General features: G+C 46.0%; 2 protein-coding genes and 1 long non-coding RNA gene across 3 annotated transcripts in view; 1 reads left to right on the forward strand and 2 right to left on the reverse strand.

Annotated features, from left to right (window-relative positions):
* Positions 1-3,887: 3,887 nt before the first annotated feature.
* On the reverse strand, positions 3,888-7,005 carry LOC118416398 (tripartite motif-containing protein 2-like). Its single transcript, XM_035821495.1, has 2 exons — positions 5,155-7,005; positions 3,888-4,537 (listed from the first exon to the last, which is right to left on the reverse strand). Exons 1-2 carry the CDS (start codon positions 6,680-6,682, stop codon positions 3,888-3,890), a joined length of 2,178 nt encoding a protein of 725 aa, XP_035677388.1. The 5' UTR covers positions 6,683-7,005.
* An 8,348-nt stretch (positions 7,006-15,353) lies between these two features.
* On the reverse strand, positions 15,354-21,551 carry LOC118416452 (WASH complex subunit 1-like). The gene is given in 5 exon segments (XM_035821554.1): positions 15,354-16,050; positions 16,052-16,272; positions 16,968-17,179; positions 20,264-20,553; positions 21,309-21,551. Coding segments are annotated over 5 exon segments (1,455 nt in total). The 5' UTR covers positions 21,549-21,551; the 3' UTR covers positions 15,354-15,558.
* Positions 21,389-23,408, forward strand: part of LOC118416453 — a 2,987-nt gene continuing 967 nt past the window's right edge. Inside the window, exon 1 of the long non-coding RNA XR_004831204.1 lies at positions 21,389-21,556. This is a non-coding gene — a long non-coding RNA (uncharacterized LOC118416453). The remainder of the gene's footprint in view (positions 21,557-23,408) is intronic.

Genomic DNA, 23,408 nt, shown 5'->3' on the forward strand with positions numbered 1-23,408 from the left:
CATGGTGAGTATCAGAGTATTGGGGACTGCTTTTAGGGCTTATTTTCTTTATTTATGACTGACAACCACACGTTTATTGATTTCCACTTGCCCGTGGAGGGGAAATTCTGGCCATTATGATAGACGTTACGCCCGTTGTCTTCACGTAACGTTAGGGCTAACTTTTACAGGTAGCAGATGGTATGTTATGCAGAAAATCCCCGCCTATGTGGGCGCAGTAACAGTTAAGGTTGTAACGTTACAGAGTCTATTTCACGGTTTCAAACTTTAAGGCACTGGCTTGTGTTTTTCCTTTTGGTGCAATGTGCAATGTATTCAATATGCAATTTGTCCAACCCCCACGCCCGTTCGTTCGAGATAGCAACTGAGTTGTCGCCATATTCCTGTCCATATTGTAGCTTGCGTAGTCTAGTGATTATCGGCCATGCCAAGATTGTGGTTCCTCTACCGAAGACCTCTCCACCGGACATAAGTCAGCTCCGCCCCGTCTCACTAACGTCTCTCATAGCCAAAGTATGTGAGAGTTTCGTGGCCACATGGGTCCTGCAGGACATACAGACGAACATATCCCAAGACCAATTCGGATGTCTCAAAGGCCGATCGACCACTCACTGTCTCGTCAGCCTCGCCGACCAACTCTACAAGACTGCGGACAGACTTGGCACTTGTAGCACATGGGTGCTTACAGACTACAGCAAGGCTTTCGACCTCGTCGACCATACTGCAGCGATGAAACACCTGTTTGAGATGGGGGTCAGACCAGGACTTCTACCTTGGCTTGCCAACTTTCATTCGGGTCGTAGTCAGAAGACCAGATATCACGGTGTACTGTCACGAACAAAACAACTCACGTGCGGTCTGGCACAGGGGACCAAACTAGGGCCTATAGTGTTCATCGCCCACACAAACAACTCGACGGACAGCATAAAATCCCCCTCCCGGGCCTTCGTCGATGACCTCAATATCATTGAATCAAGACTTCTCTCCGAATCGTCCCAGCTACAGAATGACCTCAATGAGCTATCTTCATGGTCAGATAAGAACAGCATGAAACTGAATCCTGGGAAATGCAAGGCCGTTCATGTCTGCTTCAGCCGCACACCACCTCCGCCACCCCCTCTCACCATCCACGGCCACGTGCTGGAAGTTGTAAGTGTCGCCAAGTGCCTAGGAGTGACGTTCCAAGGAGACCTAGGGTGGGACACCCACGTTTCGGACATAACAAAGAAAGGAGGTCAGAGACTGTACCTTCTTTGCCGACTCCGACAGTTTAACGTACCCGTGGAAGACCTAGTGACTGTATACACCTGCTTCATTCGTCCCGTCCTGGAATACGCTAACCCTGTTTGGCACCCTGGCCTTACGAACACACAACACAAGAAGATCGAAAGAATCCAACAACGGGCAACTAGGATCATCCTAGGACATACACCCTCATATGAGCAGTCCTGCAAAGCACTGAAGTTACAGAGCCTCTATGAGAGGAGGGAGGACCTTTGCCTGGAGTTTGGAAAGAAGCTGGCCAAGTCAAATCTGTACCACACTTGGCTACCATGCACAAGAGGTGAAGTCACGGGGAGGAAAACGAGACAAACAAACAAAATTGACACCATACCAGCACGCACAAAACGATATGCCCAAAGTCCATTACCTTACATTGTCAAGCTCTTGAACAGCAGTGAATAACTTTTATTTTAATTGATGTGTAAGTATTATTGTATTTTATCATGATTGTAAATTAGCTACAAATGTGTATAAGGTGATTGATGTACATGTATTCACCTGTAGTGCATGTAAAAACTTTGTAACAACAAATGTGTATAAGGTGATTGATGTATTCACCTGTAGTGCATGTAAAAACTTTGTAACAACAAATGTGTATAAGGTGATTGATGTATTCACCTGTAGTGTTTGTAAAAAGCTTGTAACTGTGAATCTCACAATTCAGCCTTTTGGCTGCCATGAGTGTTCAACCAATAAACCAGTAATAATAATAATAATGCCTCAAAAACTAGAAGCCATAAGTTTAAATGCGGCTGTGTCGCTCACCAGACATTCATGGTACTGGAAAGGGTTGCAGTCCTTAAGACGGACGTTAATTGTGTTTGTTGAAAGAGCTAGAGGAATCTCCCCGGTACAATGAACCAGTAAATACTGTAACGTTCCATAGCGTCTGTCCTCTCTGTCACGACCAGTGGAAGATATTAGCGCTTCAGTGAGCTAAACTGGTTCGAGATTACTTTCTTTCTTTCTTTGTCCCAGGTGAGTTGGCGTCAGGTGGAGCCGAAAGAGATCCACGTGCGAGTCCAGGGCGTGAGAAAGTTCTCGGCACAACTCACCTTCACCAAGGGCGACCTGACTCTCGTTCCCTGGCTTTACGGGCTGCAGCACGAGAGCCACATCTACGTCATCACGGACGTGTTTCGCGCGGATGACGTCAGCCTGGAGGTGTCGGTGGGCGACAGGACGGACCGGCTGGTCTCCGCGCAGCAGTGCCCCCTGGCGTTCAAGTGGAAGAAGTACAGGCTGTCCCGCAGGCGGCCCGGGCTGCTGAAGGCGCCCTGGGTTCCCATCAAGCTCCGTAAGTACCAGGGGTCAGAGTTCATCTTGTGCCGACCTCACGGTCACCGTGCGGAGGCTGGAAAAGGCGACGGGAACGGCTCTGAGAGAGGATTCCTCCGGAGAAAGCCGAAAAAGGCGTCCTTGGCGGCACAGCTCGGATCAGACGACAGAAGTGCCATGTGGGCCGTCCGGCTGACCAAAAGCGCGGGAACTCTGCTGACGGGGTCAACGTCCGCGGAGGGAAGCATGCGCAGTAGAGAGGGGCACGATCTTCGCGTAGAGGACATGGAAGTGGAGAACGTGACCTTGGACGAAATTTAGGATTTTTCACCGATGTCTCTCACGCTGCTACAAAATCATCTCATGCACTACAGAAAACTGTTGATTGGCACCACGTCGTCATATCAATGAACAGATAAAAAGTATTTCCTACGCAGTACGGTGACAACATGTTCGACTTTTGGGTTGGTGTGGTGGAATGATTCCCTGTTCACCTTCAATTTTTTTTATTCATGTCGCCACATTGAAGACTTTTGCCCCTTGGAAGCTTTCTCTCTCCCCATTAGAGAACCTTAGCCAATGTTAAAAACCTCGTCAGTTCTACAATGGTGCACAATATAATGAAATAAAAGCTATCCCTGCTAGAAGATTGCGAATGGTGCTTCAGTAAAACTTACATAGATCACGATACTTGTTTATTGCAGAAGAGAGTCATTCCTTTTCACGATACAACTTGTCTGATTGCAGTTGTTGAAATAAATGTTTCTTAGACAGCTGCAAAACCCAACGCATTGTCCTCATATAATGCACACATTTCCATGGACATCAATGCAAATATAGCCGTGTGCGTTGCTATGACTTCTTGAAAACAGGATCTTCTAACGTTAATAGTTTCTTGGTGCTATATTTTTTGTATTTGTAATACACTAATCATAGCATTTTACCCACTTGTGGTCAACAGAATCACCAAGAAAAGCTTTCAATACATTCTTAGAAATGTCATTCGCGAATACTTTCTTACATTAGCGAATAAAGCTAAATATTTGCCTGCACAATTACACTGTGTTCTACTTGTTTGAACGCCCTGCAGCTACAATCAATCAGTCTTTCTTCAAATCTCACCAGTTTATCCTGTTTATCGCGAGCTTCCTTTAATAATACGGAGTAAAGAAAACTGTGTGACTCACACAGTTTTCTTTCTAACCGCAATGGTGTTCCTGCAATGTCTTCCTTTTCTGGTATTAGAGCGTATCAAGCTGTAGTCCAAATCCCAGATCACAAGTACCTGTAAAGTTCTACACAGTGTCCCTTGTAGCACGCCGGAGTCACATGTACCTGTACAGTTCTACACAGTGTCCCTTGTAGCACGCCACGGCCACACATAAGCCCTCCGGAGTCACCGCCACACCGCGCGCGCTCTTCCCCGTCACCGTCGCGACGTTCCTGACGAAACTCCCGTCAGGCGCGAACACCTGCACGCGGCCGTCACCTGCGTTACCTACGATGACGTTACCTGCAGGGTCTAACGCCACACCTGCCGGACTCTGGAACTCGCCATCACCCTGACCTTGCCTACCAAAACTTAACGTCAGATTGCCCTCAAGGTCAAATGCAAATATCTTGTGCGCGAACCGGTCCGTGACGTAAATCACACCACGTGACTCGTCCACCGCTATGGATGACGGGAACTGTAGGTGTCCACTACCGATGTCCCGGATGAGGCTCCCATCATGCTCCAGTAGGAGACAGGACCCCTGTGCCGAGTCCGACACCACCATGCGGCCGTCCTGCAGAACTGCAGCTCCGGAAGGGCACAGGCAGTCGGGCTGGACGCTGTTCAGAAGTGCGCCTTGCTTTGAGTATCTCCTTATCGCGCAATCTTCTCCCAAAGACGTGACAAGAATCGCCCCCTCAGAGTCCAGCCCCAGTCCGTACGGGCCCTCGCCGCTAACCGGGAAACCGCCCAGACACCCACCTGAAATTCAATCCTGTTTTTATTCCATTATCTTCTTCATATTGTTTCAATTATTTGGTAGTATGATCTATGTATACATGGTATATGTTAGTTAAGTTATGTTTGTTTTGTAACAAGTAGTAACTTGGCTTTAAAGTTCACCTGTGTTGGTAGAAGTCATTCTGAATCTGGATAAACTTCAAACAGAAAAATTGGACTTATCCAGATTTTCGACTGATAAAGTCTTTGTCAAGGAATGGATCCACTGTTCCTGTGACTGTGACGTTATGCAGATAGCACACGTGACTCGGTGAGAAGTGGATCATAAGTTGCAGGAAGTCTGGACACAGAACCAGACTTTTTGCTAGCAGAATCAAAGAAACCATCTACATCAGAGCATTACAATCATCCCTTAATAGAGACGGTGGGCACCATAGACTTCCTGCAACTTATGATCCACTTCTCACCAAGTCACGTTTGCTATCTTCAAAGAACGTGATGTCACAGTAGCAGTGGATCGTCCATTCCTTATTAACAAAGATTGGAGTTGAAAAGTCAAAAATTTGGATGGCTAAGTCCAATTTGAAAAGCGCCATTAGGTGACATGTGGATTTAAACAAACAAACAAACAAACAAACCTGTGTCTGCATGGAACATCTGAACCCGCCGGTTCCCCTGCTCCACCACCACAATGGTACCGTCCGTGTCCACAGCGACATCTAGCGGCCCGTCCAGGTCCCCCACCCCACCGCCTTTCCGTCCGATGGTTAACACAGGTGTGCCCTTGTCTTGTACCGTCACATCAAACGGACTCCCCGCCACCTCTTGCGAGTTGACCTTGACCTCTAAACTATGATTTCCCGTGACCTTGGGTACGTAGGAGATTTCCCAGCGGCCCTCGCTCCCCATCTGTAGTTTTGTGGGGACGCCGGTCCCAGACGGGTCCTTCATGTTGGTCGTGACAGCTCTACTGTGTGTAACGCACGCATGTCCGGCTCTGTTCACTGTCGTCAGTGAAGCAGAACAATGGAACCCCTGAACTGCCGGCTTCACAACAACGCCGCACTTAGAAACGTCCACGTCAGTCTTTAGTCCACCAAAGGTCCAAACTTCATCATTAAAGTCTTTGACGGTCGTGTTCTCGACGAACTGAAACTCGCTCCAGTCGGACTCCAGGTCCTGTTGTTTTGCCAGCAGAGTTTCTACCCTTGTTTGGACTTGGTTTCCCACCTCCAGAATGTGCACGTCACTTCCGCGTTCTACAGCTTGTTGACAGAAGGTCTGTGCGCTCGTCAGTCCGGCCAACTCAAACTCTATCGCTTCCTTCTGTGTCTGTAGAGCCTTGCCATCGGCTCGGCACTGGTCGTCAATTTGTCTCAAAATCTCACTTTCTCGCTTTTGGAGAAGGTCAGCAAGTTGGTGGAAATACGCCTTGGCTTGGTCTGTGGCTGCTTCTTTCGCGGGGTTTAAGTTTGACATTTTCTTTTCTACTTCCTTGGAGGAAGCCTGCATTTCTTTCATACGCGGGACTATGTCTTCAAGAAGGCCCTTCAGTGTCTCTCTCCCCCTTTGTGCGACGGTTGAGATTTCTACCGGATTGTGATCTTTGCCTGGTCGATGGTCGATCACGGTACATGCCGTACAAACCAAAACGTTACAGCTCTCACAGTAGAACACCAGTTCCTGGCTCTTGTGCTTGTGGCAGTGCCGTTTGCGCTGGGGTCTATCTGGTCCCTCCCTTCCCTCCGTACCCTCCTGTGGAACAAGTTCGTGTTGACTTGTAACTGGAACCTTGCGATGTATGGCGGTACAAGACTCACACAACAACATGGCGCAATCCGTGCACCATAACTTAGTCTGATCACGCCCTCCCTCACACACCTGGCACGGCACACCTGGCCCCGCCTCTTTCTTCACGGCCGCGAAGTCCAACAGGTTGTTGACGTAGAAGTTGGTCCTGAGTCCGTCCACACCTTTGTCTGGTAGACTGACCTGTGTGCGGCAGGTTGGACACTCCAGCGGCTGTTGTTTGGTGGCCCATTCTTGCAGACACTCCCTACAGAATGTGTGCAGACATGGCAGGACTCTGGGGTCCCGGAAGTGCAGCATACAGACCTGGCACGTCAGGAACTGCTCGCCAAAGTCGCTCGCCAGCTTACTCGCCATCTTATAACCACGGAAATGAAAATCCGTGTAATGTAAGCTTAAATGAGTTTCAAATATTCACATGAACTTTCTGTGGCGACTGCTATGTTGGCACTTCCTTAATAGTTTCGGTCACGTGGTCAGTGTCACATGATGGCTGGAAGCTCTACCATTGGCCGGTGTTAGATGACGTCATTTTAAATTGGACTTTTCGATGAGGTAACTACGTGGAACATATCAGGTTACTCTCCAAGCAGAGGTTAGGCTCTGGCTGTTTTTTAAACGTTTTTAATGCGTTTCTATGGGGCTTTTTTCTATTTTTTATTGTATCTTGTATTGTTAAAACCTGCGGACTTCATGAAACATGACAAAATAGAAAGTCCGATAAAACAACTAAAACATTTGAAATAAGTGTAGCAATAAAAACTATTGCCATGGCGACGATTCTATTGTTTCAAAGTATTAATGATTGTTGTTACAGGTGTGTTGTATTTGTGTTCTATCCTTTAGCCTGGCTGTATGTTATGCATGTATTAAGATGTTTGTAGGACATTGCTGTGAACAGGAAATATGCTTTTACAAAGTTTACAAACACCCAATATATTTCATGCATATCTGAGATCTACGAACTCTTGTTAGTCAGGTTTTCTGTATAACACCAAACCGAGGCCAACCTCTGCTCCAAACCTTTCCAATTAAACATAGAATCCTTCGGCATCAATTGATTTTATTATGCATTGAATCTGCGTGATACGGATTTGAAAATTGGCCAGACTAATATGAACCTACTTAGCTGGACAAACCGTTTGTATAAAAATAAAACTGTGCAGAATGATTGTCTGCTGACCTTATGCGATTTGATTCTTTCAAAACTGCATTTATAACAGTTACAGGGTGACAAGTAGGCCATAACAGCATTATATCACAGAACCACTCAACAGTACGACGATCTCCGACGACTGATATTCTCTATTCGTGAGCTTCGTCACTGGAAGAGAGCTAGTGTACATTCGTTCGGCTCTGTAGCAGCTTGGTAACCATTTTCGCGGGCAGCCATGGGGTGTTTTACTCCAGGCGCCCATCCCACTGAGCATGAGCTTTTTTTTCTGACAGCCTATCTTTCCAGCCGACCATTCTGATTGTTACACGTCTTGTCGTCTCGGGAGAGAAGTATACGTAAGGGTAAAATTCCACCGTCGTGCGCTAATGAGCCTGAACGGGGTACATCACTTCCAGCACCGTAGGGATACCGGGGAGCTCGCGATGGGGTGGTTAGCAGGCTACCCTGGGTACTATTCTCCGCTGGTCGGTTTCGGGGTGCTTTACCCCGCTCAGTGTGCTAACTTGCACCGACCTGCATCTTTCAGCCTGTCTGATTTGCCCTATCAAGCCCCGTATAAAGAACAGGCGGAGTCCCCCTACCTGCACGGGCCGGCTACCCCTACATCGCCGAAGAGCATCTCGAGCGCCTAGATGGTATGGTTACCGGACTATTAGCAGGCTAACTCTGTAGATGACTCAGATTTGATGGATCCAATACCAACTGACGACTCTGACTGTGGCGCCGGCTATGGTATCCCTACCGACATGCAAGCACCCGCAGACCCGTCTCATGTCCATGACTGCCCAGTCTCTACACCAGAACCTGTGGTTCATATGGCGGGTCATCAGCGCCGCCCATACAGGTTCAGTCCAGCGGCACAGACAGACGCCTCGCCCGCCCACACGGGAGACTCGGTCCGGGACGTCCGTAGCGATGTTTCGTTTGAAGACTCTGACCAGGATGACGACGGACCGGGTTTTGGTCCTGACGACATTGCAGACCGTCCATCGCTACCGGTAATCTGTAGTTCTTACACACACGTTGGTGAAACTGAACAGAATCAAGCCCTTTATGTTGATAATCCACTCGTAGAAGCAGAACAAAAACCGTCCAAACACATCTACGGTACTGAAGTTGATAACGCAGAGAGCGTAGACTTCCCATACTCTGTGAATTTAAACCGTCCATCAGAAGTGGAAGAACCCATCTACGGTTCTCGTGCTGAAGTTGATAACGCAGAAAGCGTAGACTTGCCGTACTCCACGAGTGGCCATCCCTCAGAAGTGGAAGAACCCCCGTCAGAGCCCATCTACGGTTGCCGTGCTCAAGTTGATAACGCAGAGAGCGTCGTGCACTACCAGCTGAGGGGTACCCGCCACAGGGAAGCACTGTCCACCTGCTACCAATGCGGTCCAGATGTGGACCATGCCAGTACGGACAGGCAAGATGTCGAGGTCGGTGGTGCAGACAGCGAAGCCGGTAACATTGGTCACGATGAAGTTCAAAGAGAAACTGTCGCCCCACAGCCGGAGGATACAGAAAGCTCTAGTCAGAGCAGAACAGAGAGTAACGGTCCGCCTGATGATCAGAACGGTTACAGCAGGGCAAATGACGAACAGGTAGATGTCCAACAACACACCATTACTTCTGATGAAGATGTGGGGCATTGCGGACTCCATACATCTACCGTACGGAACGGGTTACGTCCAAACCCCATGTATAATGGCAATGGGTTACGTCCAAACCCCATGTACAGAGGGAATGCGTTACCGCTCAACTCAGCCTACGTCCCAAATATTCCACAGCCAGGTGGAGGTAAGACAAGTTAACAATCTAGGTTCTTCCAGCTGAGTTACTGATACATCACTCTCAGGGCTCGAAATACTTTCACTTTTGCTGGTAAAATTGCAGATTACATCAGAAAAATTTTATCTGCACCACTCTGAATTTAGGAAATATGGATCATACTAAAATTGTTCAGGAATCATTGATATTTTTTCTTTTATACTTTATAGGTGGTAACAGTCAATGCAGCTGATAACAATCCACATACACCTACATTATAGAAATCTATGTATAAAACCCAGTACATGGACCAGTGCAGGTTATGTGCAGGTAGACACCAGAAATACCTGCACAGCTCCAATTTTACCTGCAGAACCCTGCATATGCATGTGGTATTTCGAGCCCTGGACTCTGGTAAAACGTTGTGAACAATCGCATCTCTATGTTTACCTGTCGGTCATTACCGTATATTGTAACGTATTTGAATACCAGTGGTTAAAACATCTATATTAAGCCAGTGATGAGCAGATGGTTCGTATTCCGTTCAACTCTTGAAATAAGTTTCTGTTCTTGCAAGTTTTACACATAGAATAGGTTTCTCTCAGCAACGATATAAAAAGCCGCTTATATCATCTTCGGGAGAGAGAGAGACAGATAGACAGACAGAGGGGCATAGAGAGGGACAGAGAGAGACAGAAAGAGAGACAGAAAGAGAGAGACACAGAGAGAGACAGAGAGAGAGGCAGACAGAGGCAGAGAGGGGGACAGAGAGAGGGACAGAGAGAGACAGAAAGAGAGAAGGAAAGAGAGAGACAGAAAGAGAGAGACAGAGAGAGAGAGAAAGAGAGACAGATAGATACATGTACCGGTAATACCTATACATTTTGTGGTGATGTGTTGTAGAAGAATTCTTCTTATGTTTGATTTCTGTTTTATTCTCCAGGTCAAAGTCACGCCAGTGCCATCATCATAGTTGTCATCATAGTTCTTACAGCTCTCTTCATCGGTCTCTTCATTTCAACATTCATACCGGGATTACAGGACAGTTTCATACCAACGGTAAGGAATTGCCAGTATACTTCGATTGTACCTAAACATTAACCATCAGTCGTACTTGCATTTTTTTTATCTTTTATATTGGATGAATATAGTAGCAACGTTGTGTTGTGTATATGAATCTCATATCCCATTGTTCCATTCTTAAGCGTAGCTCGTGTGGCCCAGTGGTTAAGCTAAGGGCACAACCCGCCGTACGTGCAATTTGTCCGTACGTTTTTTTTTTTTTTGAGAGGCCACGTCCGCCAGGTATTTCGGAAAACGTTCAGGCTATACAGGGCAGGCGCGTTGCCCGTACTGGCACGTACGGGGGGCTAATCCGACGGCACATAAAGCTGTGCCTGCACGTAAAGTTCTACGGTGTGTCTGCGTGCTCCAAAATCCGTCAGATTCCGTACGGGTTCGTACGGAGGTGGTACTTACCACTTAGTTACGGATCCCAAAAGATTGCCCACGTTTTGGGACGTAGACAGCACGCATTTGCACGTACGGTGGGTTGTGCCTTTAGGTTTAGGGACTCTGCCTTCCCACCTAGAGGTCTTCCATCGCCAATCGCCATTGGTTCCACATGCACGCTCTTGCAAAGGAAACACGCACGTCCCTAAGACGAGCGTTAAGCCGTGGCCACTGCCCAGTGCATATCTGTCGATACAAACTAAGGGAATTCTTCCCAAATACTTATACTGTAGCCAGCCTAACATAATTTTCCGTCCCCTTGATTTTGAATGGAAATCCAACGAGCGCCAAAAGTACAGTCCGAGAGCATGTTCCCTGCAAATTTTTGAAATCTAGATCCTTTGAAATACCATTTCCTGCATTTTGAGCTGTAAATTTTACTGGTAGATTAAGCCGTTCTACGGCATCTGTTTTGGTGAAAAATTACACAAGGTTTTCAGGCTGAATTATTTTTACAAATCCTTTTTTTTTCCGTCACACAGGACGGAATGGGCAATTTGTTTTCCTTCCCACCTCCAAATTCCACTGGCGCTGGCTACAACCATTTGTATATATATATATATATATATATATATATATATATATATATATATATATATATATATATATATATATATATATATATATATACTGCATATGTGCCTGTCTTTTCTTTCTTTCTCAGACATGGCCGAATCCCATCTTCCCAGACAAAACGGACGGAAGCGGACATGTGGACTACTCGTCACCTCAACCGACCGGCACTGAAGGTAGGACACAAATCAAAGTTATTCGCACACGACTTGCAAGAGATGAGAAAATGTCTAGAATATGCATGATGATGATAAGCAAGCTCATGCTATTGTAAGAAAGGAGTGGAAACAAAAAGTTTAAAGAAACAATAGCCCAACCTCCCAGGATTCGAACCCGCGCCGACAGGTCACAAACCCAGCAGCGCAACCGATGTCGCCAAAAGGCTGCAGCCGATAGGCGATGTCTGTTGGCGGTGCTTTAAATTGTGCCAGCAGCTAGCTCAGAAGAATGACATTTCTCTTAGCTAACAAAAAACAAAAAAATCCACAGAGCCAACGCGTTAGACTTCACTAGATTGATCAATATTTTGATTTGGCTCTTTCTCAGGAAAGGAACCAGACGAAGTCGAACAGACAACAAGCGCCGTTGATGGGGAGGAACATGAAGCGGCAATGCTCCGTGAGCTGATTTGTGTCGTCGCGTCGCCGAGCCACGAGGTGTTCGTGTCCAGTGCGTCTGACGCCTCCAGCAGTAGCTCCAACAAGTGGGTGGTGAGAGTGGTAGACGCGTGGGGCACCGCACACCGCAGTTTCACCACCGTCAAGGCTGAGAGTCAGTGCGAGGCGATAGCTCCCGGAGACGTTTCCATCGGCGGGAGCGGCCCTCTATGGGCCATCGGGAACTGTTATCCACCTGTTACAGGGCTGATTGTGCAGTACACAAAGAAGAAACATGACATACCAACAGTACACCCCTTCCTGCCTATCAATACATTCCTCGGCATTGCGAAGGACGCGCTTTACGATCGTACAGTAGACTTGAACTTCACTCCTGACTACGTGTATTTACTGGTAACGATTAAGGATGACAACGGCACTGACATTCGCCAGTTCAGGATGCCGAAAGGTCTTGAGATGCATCAGGGGTACCCCGGACTGGTCACGGTAGGACGGGGTGGGGACCTGTCTGTGGTCGACCACTGGGACATTCATGTGTACGGGTATAACGGAACCGGCCACCGTCTCCTCAGTTTCGGGGACGGTGACAGGCGTACAGAAATCATGGACATATTCCGCACGTGCACGGACAGTATGATCAAATGTCTATTCCCGCATAATTGATCCTGCATTTTGAAATGCCAGCTATTATTTTTGTGTGAGGATGTGAGATCTAGCTTCTCTTGCACACAAAATCCTTTTTTCCCTTTTTTTTAAAATTTTGTTATTTCCATTGAGAACTTGAACGCATGGAATATGATTATGGAGAGATGCAATACAGAATCGTAGCTTTGACAGTCATAAGGGGCAAGTTTCAAAGCTGTCAAGAAAGGAGTCTAAAACCGTCGAATTGCCGCCCGAGTATTGGCCAAGTCTTCGCATTACTTGGACAAGCTCCGGTCGAGCAACAGGCAACCCATTGACGAGCTCTCCGAGCTCAACACTCGCCGCCGAGGCCTCGCTGAAATTAAGTGCAGCTGTAAGTGCCCCGCAAACGCCGGCCGAGCTGCTAAAAATCGTTCGAGGCCCGCGTAATCGCCAAAACGCGGGTCAAACTCCGGCCGAAAATGCCCATTTGGAGCTCGCTAACAAGTCGGTAGAGCTAAATTTATGATTTACATAGGGGGCTTAAAGGATCCTAGCTGCCTCCACCCTTGGGGTGTCGCCAAAAAAGACAATTCTTTAAACCAACAGTATAATGATGAAATAACAAATGATTACAAATAGCTGTACTTACGTAACGTAGTGCTCATTCTACGTAACGTTAAAACTCGATATGTGTGGACTAGAAACATGCTGTTAGCTGAGATTTCAGTTCATTTTACTTCTTATTCCATCAGTTTCTCCAGATTAGTTTTGCCAATTTGGCTTCTTCAGTAGTCAGGTATCCCGTGTTGAAATATGTCTGAGACATTTTTTAAGACACAACAAGATGCAGAATTTTCCGGCTCATGCAGGAACATTTGATCCAAAAATCGTGTTTCAGAAATTAGGCCGAGGTCCTAGAATGATGACTATTGATGCGTCCTGCATGTTTTTTGGTGCGTTTGACGTATTAAAGCCTGAGTGATGTAACCCTGGTAACGTGAAATAAAATGAAATGAAATGTATTGGCTAGACTCATACAGATTTACAGAGATTTGTACCGTCATCGTGATTAAGATAAGGATTGTCTACTGACGTACTTTGCCGAAAATAATTTCATCAGGTTGGTAGATCATAGGACATAGTAGTTTTCTTTTTACACAACCAGTTTTATCTCAACTGCTGACGTTTCGATGTCCGTCAGACATCTTCCTTAGAGCTTCTAACTGGAGTTCTGCTTCTCGCCGCTATATGTAGCCGATGTAGGTGGCGCTTTTGCGGCGAGAACACAATCCCAAACATGGCTGGGTTTGTACCCCCCTTCGTCCCGGTTCATCACTGGGGTGGACTTCCTTTCGGTTAATTGACGTATTTTGGTTATTTTGAGGGTCTGCATGCCTTCTTCCATTATTGAGCGTTACGAGCCATTTTACGGAAAAGCACTTTGCATGTGCGGAAAGCTATAGGGGTGGACTAAAATACACAGAAAGTATGTGATGACATTTACAATAAAAAATGAAGCAATTGGACAGAAGGAAGTTGGTAATAGAAAATAATTCTTAATGTCCCAGAACTCTAAAGGCTTTAGAAAATATGTAACTTTCAGCCAACTGCTAAAAACAACCGATGGACCAGTCAAGTTTTGAGAAGGTTTTATATCAACATGGCTTTATTCAATACACTCATAATTAATGAGATTGAAAGGTGCTTTCTTGGTTTGATATAGTTTTCTTATGAACACAACTCCGACACACATTCTTCTGTGATACACATGTTTTGACAGTCTTCCTCAGTGTAAATAACATACATGCTAACTGTGCAAAGTGACTTGTCCTATCTATAGTGCGATCTATTGTGATGTAACTATTCTGAAAAGAATAAATCTTAGAGAGTTAACTTTGCACTGGTAGCACAAATGTTATTTTAGACAGCAGAGAAATGTGTCGAAATGTTTGTAACATTATAGCAGAAAAACAAGATTGTGTCCATAAGAAAACAATGTTCATTGATTTATGAACCTGATGGAACTATTTACGGGTGTTTTACTTTGCAACTAGCCAGAGAAAACATAGACTAAGCTTGATTTGCAACATCAAGAATTAAATCTTTATAGTACATGCACATGACTACATGTACTGTAAATGCATTTAAATTCGCGGGGATTTAATTTTGCAGAAGTGGGAAAATAGACTTTTTTCGCTGTGGTTTTAATTTCGCGGTAGCACCATGCAATGTAGTCTCTTACTGTTATGGAAAAATGTTCGCGGTGGTTTTAAATTCGCGGTGAAGAGGTCACCGCAAAAACCGCGAACATTAATCCACCGCGAACATTTCTGCATTTACAGCATTTATATCTTAATAATATGACAAGAAATATTAACATAATCAGAATTTGTCTCTTCATCTCTCACAAAGCAATTTCAGCAAGTAACTTTTGGACATATATCAGTTAATTGGGCAAGAAATGTAAAGAGGATCATACATATACATTCATATGTGAAAATATTGTTTTCAGACAAACAATTTGTGCATTTCTGGGGAAGAGGACCCGATGTTTGTCTCACTTCTTTGTTCACTATTTTTTTCCTTTCATTGTCCTGTCTGCAAGCAAAGGAAAGTCACATTTCCGCATCATCTGTACTCCCTTCTGTAATATTGCAGCACCACACAGAACTGTCCACTTTGCTGACTGCTGCTGCTTCTCACCATTTCTATGGGGCAGTCTGATACATTCTCTCCAATCAGGTTTGGCTCCAACTGGTTAAGGATATTTCTTAGGCATTTTGGCTGGGCTTGTTATTCAGTATTCAGTCAGGTTTTCTGTACAACACCAATCCTTGACAAAAACACCTAAGACATCCTAAACCAGCCAGAGGCTAACGTCTGCTTGGAGAGTAGAAACCCCAGAACTTTCCCAGCGTGGCCTCGGCAGCTACAGCATACAGAACGGCTGTCGTTCATCGTTAGTCCCAGTCATCATCATCGTTCCCGCCAGTATCGTCCCCACCCGAGGGGGGTGCCGGGATCATTGCCGAGATGCGGTCCATAGCGGACCCCCCTCCGGACGGTGGGGCCGCAGCACCCCCCCTCTTGTCCTCGTCCCCCCCGGCCTGTTTGGTCCCTGAGATGCCCTTCCTCCTCATGGAGAGTTTGGAGGCGAGGTCGGACATGAGGTCTCCGCCCGATGATACCGGCGCCGCCTTAGACTCGTCCTTCTGCTTCTTCCGCATTGTCTTCTGCTCCTTTGCGCTCTTCAGCTTGACCTTCCCGGAGCCGCCCGCCGAGCGGATTGCCGCCATCAGGTCCGAGCGCGCATCGGATGTCACCGCCGCCGGCGCTTCCTTCGGTGGGGGAGGGGGGGCGCCGGCAGGGGGAGGGGGTGCAGGCGGACCTCCGGCATCGTCTGGGGCAGGTGGAGGAGGAGGAGGGGGTGGTGGGAGGGGGTCCCCCTGGCCCTGGGGGTGGAGGAGGAAGAGGTGGTGGTGCACCAGCAGGAGGGGGTGGCGGAGGGGGTGGGGCAGCGTCTGTGGGGGGAGGGGGGCCGGGGGGTGCGCCGGCAGGGCCGGACGGGGTGATCTCGTCAGGCACAATGGAGGGAAGGTCGGGGATGACGCTCGGAACCGACGGAGCGATTCCAGGCCCAAGGTCAGCACTGTAGGCAAGGTCATCTGCCACTCCTGCAGCAGAGGGGAGACAGAAGGTCAAGGTTAATAGATACAGGAGTGACCTTTACAGCAGCCATCATCACATATCAACATCAGTCTGCTATTCAACACAACTAAACTGATAACTGCAGTACTGAAAGCTTACATCAGGTGGGGCTTCTAAACAGCAAAGTTAGTCTAGCCCTTTTTCTGTGATGACATTTGGGTGGGTAAGTTATAAACTACCTACCTGTTCTAATCCTGAATGCTAAAAGTGACCCTAACCTGCGACCTCTACCCTCTGCCCTGACCCCTAACCCTTACCAGGCAGATCAGGCAGCAGGTTTGGGACGTCGATCTCCAGCACCTCCCCCATGTTAGCGATGTAGAAGTAGTTCTCGGCCTGGATGCTAACCCTGACCTCACCTCTACCCTCTGACCTGACCCCTAACCCTTACCTGGCAGATCAGGCAGCAGGTTGGGGACATCGATCTCCGGCACCTCGCCCATATTAGGGATGTAGAAGTAGTTCTCAGCCTGGATGCTAACCCTGACCCTAACCTGTGACCTATGACCTGACCCCTAACCCTTACCCGGCAGATCAGGCAGCAGGTTGGGCACATCGATCTCCGGCACCTCGCCCATATTAGGGATGTAGAAGTAGTTCTCAGCCTGGATGCTAACCCTGACCCTAACCTGTGACCTATGACCTGACCCCTAACCCTTACCCGGCAGATCAGGCAGCAGGTTGGGCACATCGATCTCCGGCACCTCGCCCATATTAGGGATGTAGAAGTAGTTCTCGGCCTGGATGCGCTCCAGCTGCTCGCGGTTGGTGATGGTTGACGGGGCGTCCGCCAGTCCCTCCTCCTCCTCCTCAATATCCTTCCTCGTCTTGGTGACCACGCCCAGGGGGTCAAGGGTCACATACTTCTTGTACCTGGGGAATACATGAGCAGCAAAGTTATAGATTTTGTAAATTTAAGACAAAAAATGGGATTTATACTGGTGAATACTGGTTTCCACTTGCTGTAAGCTTGGGTGTGTTGGATGGCTATCGTTTCACCTGTCACTGGATGTAATGAGAAATGTCAGCCTGTTTTCTTTACATGATGAAATCTTTGTTTTCAACAGGCATTCCTTCCATGTCCTCCATCAAAGACTTCCTTCATCGACTGCCAAAATATTTTGCCAGTGATGTGGGCAAACTTTACTCACAACATCCACTCCGATTACCACACCCCTCGTGCATCCCTACCCCCGACCTCTGCAGGTGCTTCCCAAGGTCGCCTGCACAAACGACCTTGTGTCTGCGTGTAGCTGGAGTTTACGGCCGTGGATAATCCGACAGATCAGCGTCCTAGCGCCCTCCCTGTGCCCGCGGAGGTTGAAGAGGAGATTCCACAGTTTTATATCAGATATTATGATATCATACTTCATACTCTGCCCTTCAGGGTAATCCTGGAGAATCTAGGAGCCCTGCCAGCACTGGTGCTGATCAGGGCTCCAAATTCAGATGGGGAAAATACCTGCACTGGTGCATCCTGCCTAAGTGCACAGGAAAAATTTGGGCACACAATATGAAATAGAAGAGACCATCTGAGCTCCATAACGTAATATCAATTCAGCTGACATGAAAATTTTGAAGACGAAATCAACAAACAATGTTTTATTATTTTTTCTCATGACAAAGAACTCTTGGCGTTTTCGTTTGCGTTGCCGAGTTTGTGATCTGGCGTCCCAGATTCAACATGGGTTCAAATCCAGGATATTGTTTCTGTTTCTACTTGCCTCTTAGACTGGTGCACCCACAGTAAAAAGTTTGGTGCACATCTCCAGTTTTGGGTGCACAAACATACATGTACACATGCACCAGTATTTCCAGCCCTCAGCCATAAAGCTGGGAGTTAGTCATGCGATATGTACCATATCGGATACATCGCAGCCCGTATAAATTACAGCCCATCTAAACCCAGCGGGCGGCCAGGCTTACGGAGGAGTCACCGGAGAGTTTCCTGGATCTGTGCCAATCATAACTCATCGCTCAAGTTCAAGTTAAACTTTCCTGTCAAGAATTCCTGACAACTTTGTAAAGTACATTTGTAAATGACAGGAAAATCTGCTAAGGGATTTGAGACAGCCACCTCACCCCAAAGCCTTTCGTTTGCTTCATTTCTCCAATCTTGCTTGAATGTTTAAAGCATGGCATTTGATATGTGATGTTTAATGAGGTCTTTTTGCAGAATATGTTGTAGAGACAAAATCAATAAAATATACCTAATTAAGTTTGAAGACAAAATTCTCAACTGACAGCAAAATAAAAGGTATGTAAATCTGATCAGCAAATATGTTGCATATCTGGTAAGATTCATTCAACGGTCAAAAATGAGGTGCACAGCTCCAATTTTGTGTGCACCAAACTTCATGTGCACCGGGATGTCAGCCCTGTGTGTGTCTATGGGCATGCAGATCTGTGTGTGTCTGTGGGCATGTAGACTAATAAGGGTAGATCAATGTCCCAGAACAGACCCTCAGCAGGAGTATTGATGCAGGCTCGCTGGTTCTGTCTGTCGGGCAGTAACCAATTTTCTCATCATCTTGTATTGGACAAGAGAATTCATCACAGGGCAGGGTCAAACCATGAGGGAGCAGGGGGGGGGGGAGAAAACGTGACTCATTATGCAGAACATTTCTCCACTCATGGAGGTGTAAGAAAAGAACATTATGGAATATGGACAGTCTTCACGCTTTCTACAAATCTGATTATAGGATCTTCAGAATCTCCTTTTTGCATTTGCTTGTAGTTATACTAGAAAACCATCTTTAGAATCTACATCCCTATCTCAAACCTCAGCCAAAAGAACCATGTTTGTAAGATCTTCCATGCATATTTAACTTGTTACTGACATGGGGGTTGGGGGGTGGGTGGGGGTATGCACCTTTTTATGGGCGGTTTTGAAATTGTCCAAGAATTGGCTGTTTGCATCTGTATCTCATGATGGGTTTGGCGGATCATTATGTACTTTGGAACATGGTTAGGAGGTACCTTCACCATAATGTATACAATGTTGTTTCGTTTTCATCATACCTTCCTTTGGGTAATGTAATATTTCATAATTCACTCCTATTTTCTTTGTATTGTGGCATAGGCCATTGATAAGCAGACGTCTTTAATTTCTATAGATCATAACTTACAGGTAGGTTTACGATGATAACTTACGGGTTTTCAGCCGTGTTGAAGAGCAGCAGTGAGCTGACAGAGCTGATGATAATAACTTATACTAAGTTAAGATGATAACTTAGAGATTTAAGATGATAACTTACAGGTTAAGATGATAACTTACAGGTTAAGATGATAACTTACAGGTTAAGATGATAACTTACAGGTTAAGATGATAACTTACAGGTTAAGATGATAACTTACAGGTTAAGATGATAACTTACAGGTTAAGATGATAACTTACAGGTTAAGATGATAACTTACAGGTTAAGATGATAACTTACAGGTTAAGATGATAACTTACAGGTTAAGATGATAACTTACAGGTTAAGATGATAACTTACAGGTTAAGATGATAACTTACAGGTTAAGATGATAACTTACGGGTTAAGATGATAACTTACGGGTTAAGATGATAACTTACGGGTTAAGATGATAACTTACGGGTTAAGATGATAACTTACGGGTTAAGATGATAACTTACGGGTTAAGATGATAACTTACAGGTTAAGATGATAACTTACAGGTTAAGATGATAACTTACAGGTTAAGATGATAACTTACAGGTTAAGATGATAACTTACAGGTTAAGATGATAACTTACAGGTTAAGATGATAACTTACAGGTTAAGATGATAACTTACGGGTTAAGATGATAACTTACAGGTTAAGATGATAACTTACGGGTTAAGATGATAACTTACAGGTTAAGATGATAACTTACAGGTTAAGATGATAACTTACAGGTTAAGATGATAACTTACAGGTTTTCTGCAGTGTTGAAGAGCTATGACCATAACTTACGGGTTTTCCGCCGTGTTGAAGAGCAGGAGCGAGCTGACAGAGCTGATGTTCCTGGGAAGACGCCCCAGCCCCTCCTTAGTAGCGTCCACTGTCTTGTCCTGCTTCTTGATGTTGAGATGCACATTATAATACTGCAGCTTCTCTTTCAGGACCCGGTCGTCCACCGCCGGGTGCTTGGTCTGCAGGTGGTAGCTGGTGCGGCGCGGCTCCAGAAGCTTCGCCTGGCCGGTAAACAGTGAGGTGTACTCCTGTAGCTCGTCTGAAGCAGGGTACTTGGCACTGGAGAACACCTGTAAGGAACAGTTGTTGGTGGTAATGATTCCCTAATACCTTGATGAAGGCAGCTACTCAAGCAACTGGATATGATTTTGGAAACGGTCAGACGTTTCAACTGGAATCCACCAGTTTTCGTCAGTGACACTGAAGTGATCTGGAAGAAACAGGTCTTTTATAGTCTAACTATGAATGAAGACAATTTCAGATGTCCAATAGGAAACGTTGTACGACAAATACAGACTAAAGACAATTTGGATTCCAAAGAAAACAAAGGTAAGGCAAAGTCAAGCTGAAGACAATTTGGATTTCAAAGGGAAGCAAAGCTAAGACACAGTTAATGCAAATGATTCCCTAAGTTTGGGTCGTTGCAGAGGGCACTAGGAATACTAAAACATGGTTGAAGACGGACAACGGAAAGACTCCACTGACACCTTGAATGGCAAGACTCAACTGAAGTTTATTTCAAATGTTTGAACGTGTCAAACACCACACCTGCAAACGTCGGTATTCGACGTTGAACACCTGCGCTCGTCCACAGGTGCGAACGTGAAACGGTTGCGATCTAAGAACATACCGTTCTTACAGTTCACCGCCAGTTTTCCACTAGCCATTCCAGCGAGTGAAACATACCACCTTACGTAAGCAAAGATACTTGTACATAACGTTAGAATCCTTAGCGTTTGCAGTCTTTGCATTATTACATATCAGTAACAGCATTTTGTAAAGTACAGATTTGAGCTTATAGAGTTTGCGAGCCATTCTTACACACCTTGGTGGCCTTGCGGCTGCCCTGGATGGCGTTGATCTTCGCCTGCGCCGTGCTGATTCTCGTGTTCACCGCCTGGAGCCGCGTGCGGTTGTCCGCCACGCGGGAGGATATCCTGTCAAAGACGTCGTTGGCGACCTTGTCGAGGTAGTCGAGGGCGTCAACGATTTGCCGTATGGTTTCCTCTCGCCGCAGGTCGGGCTGGACGACGGGAATGTTGTACACCTGGCTCCGCCCTTCCATGGTCTCTGGTAAACAACAAAACATAAACAACATACTGTCAGTCTGGTAAACAACAAAACATAAACAACATACTGTCAGTCTGGTAAACAACAACACATAAACAACATACCGTCAATATGGTAAACAACAAAACATCAACAACATACCGTCAATCTGGTAAATAACAAAATGTCAACAACATACTGTCTGTCTGGTAAACAACAAAACATAAACAACATGCTGTCAGTCTGGTAAACAACAACACATAAACAACATACCGTCAGTCTGGTAAACAACAAAACATCAACGACATGCCGTCAGTCTGGTAAACAACAAAACATCAACAACATACCGTCAATCTCGTAAACAAAAAAACGTCAACAACATACCGTCTATCTGATAAACAACAACACATCAACAACATACCGTCAGTCTGATAAACAACAAAACATCAACAACATACACTGAATCTTTGATCCCAGTCGCATGCACTTTTTAAAATCATTCATTCCTGTATACGCTAGATCTTTAGCCGTAGCTGAAATGTAGGGCCAATGTCAATTAGGACATTTGCAGAACTGTCTGTAAGTATTTTATATAGTATATGACAGTCTCTCTCCTAATCTTGTACAGACTTGAAATAGACTTATGTCTTGTGTACTTAGGTGTTAATCTCAAAGTTGCTTTCTATTTGACATCCCGATGTAAATATTCCAATCCTAGCATACCAAGTGGCTTGGCCTCTCTCCCATATCATCCCCACATGTAACTGAATACTGATGTTTCCATGTGTAATTTGATGCCTATGTAACAGTGGTGTTCAAGGACTGCGAAACCGAAGACGCCTAACGGCTTAAGCCTTTATGGCCGAACGGTTTGCACGTTCGATTTGTGATCCGGCTGCCCGGGTTTGGCGCGGGTTCGAATCCCGGGAGTCGGGGTGTTGTTTCTTTCTGTTCTTACTCGCCCCTCTGGTTGTTTCACCTACATGATGAGAGTGCGTGTGTTAGTCTCATGATAAGTAGGTCACGTAGAGGGGACTGTTCTTTAATGCACAGCAGAGAATTGTGTATATCAGTGGTCCCGAGGACGTCATGGTTACGGTATGTTATGTTGCACAGTGGTAGAAAAATAACCAACAAATGATCTGATCATCTGAATGTTGATTATACCCCTGTCCCATTTGGCAAAATCGATCGGTGATGATTCTGTGGCAATTGCCCAAGCCTCACTTATACTGTTACAATAATAACTTTATTGCACAACAATTGTACAAGGTACAAAGTATGGCTTATATGTGACAGGGACGGTTTTCAGATGAAAAATCCGCGCAACCCTCTGTCGATGTTAGATATGGCCAATCTTCAGTCGATACACCCGAAGATCGTGGATAATGTGAAAGCGGTATTAGTAATGTGATGTCCTTTCTCCTACGAGTCAGCACTGCGTGAGTGCTGAATACACCGGATGTAAACAAAAACGGCGATCGCTCATATAACACACGACCATGATGTGCACACTTAGAGCTGTGTACTGGTACACTGTATCGGTTTAATCAATTACTAGTAACGTGTCCCTGTCTTCCCCCAAGGGAAAAAATGTTTTTTTCCCTCCTCCTTTGGGGCCCAAGGGGAAAGCCCTTTTCGAGAAAGTTTCCCTTCCCAGCAACCTTTTCCAGAGACCCGGGGTTTAACCCTGGGGCCCTGGGGGCAGTTTTGAGCGCCCGATTTCTGTGGAAAAATTTTTTGAATTCCCTTACCCCGCCCCCCCCCCCCCCCCCCCCCGGGACAACAGATGATGATGACTAGTAACGTTAGCTGCAGATGACGCCAACTACTTCACTTCATTTAGGACGGGGTGTGTGGATGAACCTTGATAATA

This window comes from Branchiostoma floridae, chromosome 5 (assembly GCF_000003815.2).
Source record: "Branchiostoma floridae strain S238N-H82 chromosome 5, Bfl_VNyyK, whole genome shotgun sequence".
Taxonomy (NCBI): Eukaryota; Metazoa; Chordata; class Leptocardii; order Amphioxiformes; family Branchiostomatidae; genus Branchiostoma; species Branchiostoma floridae.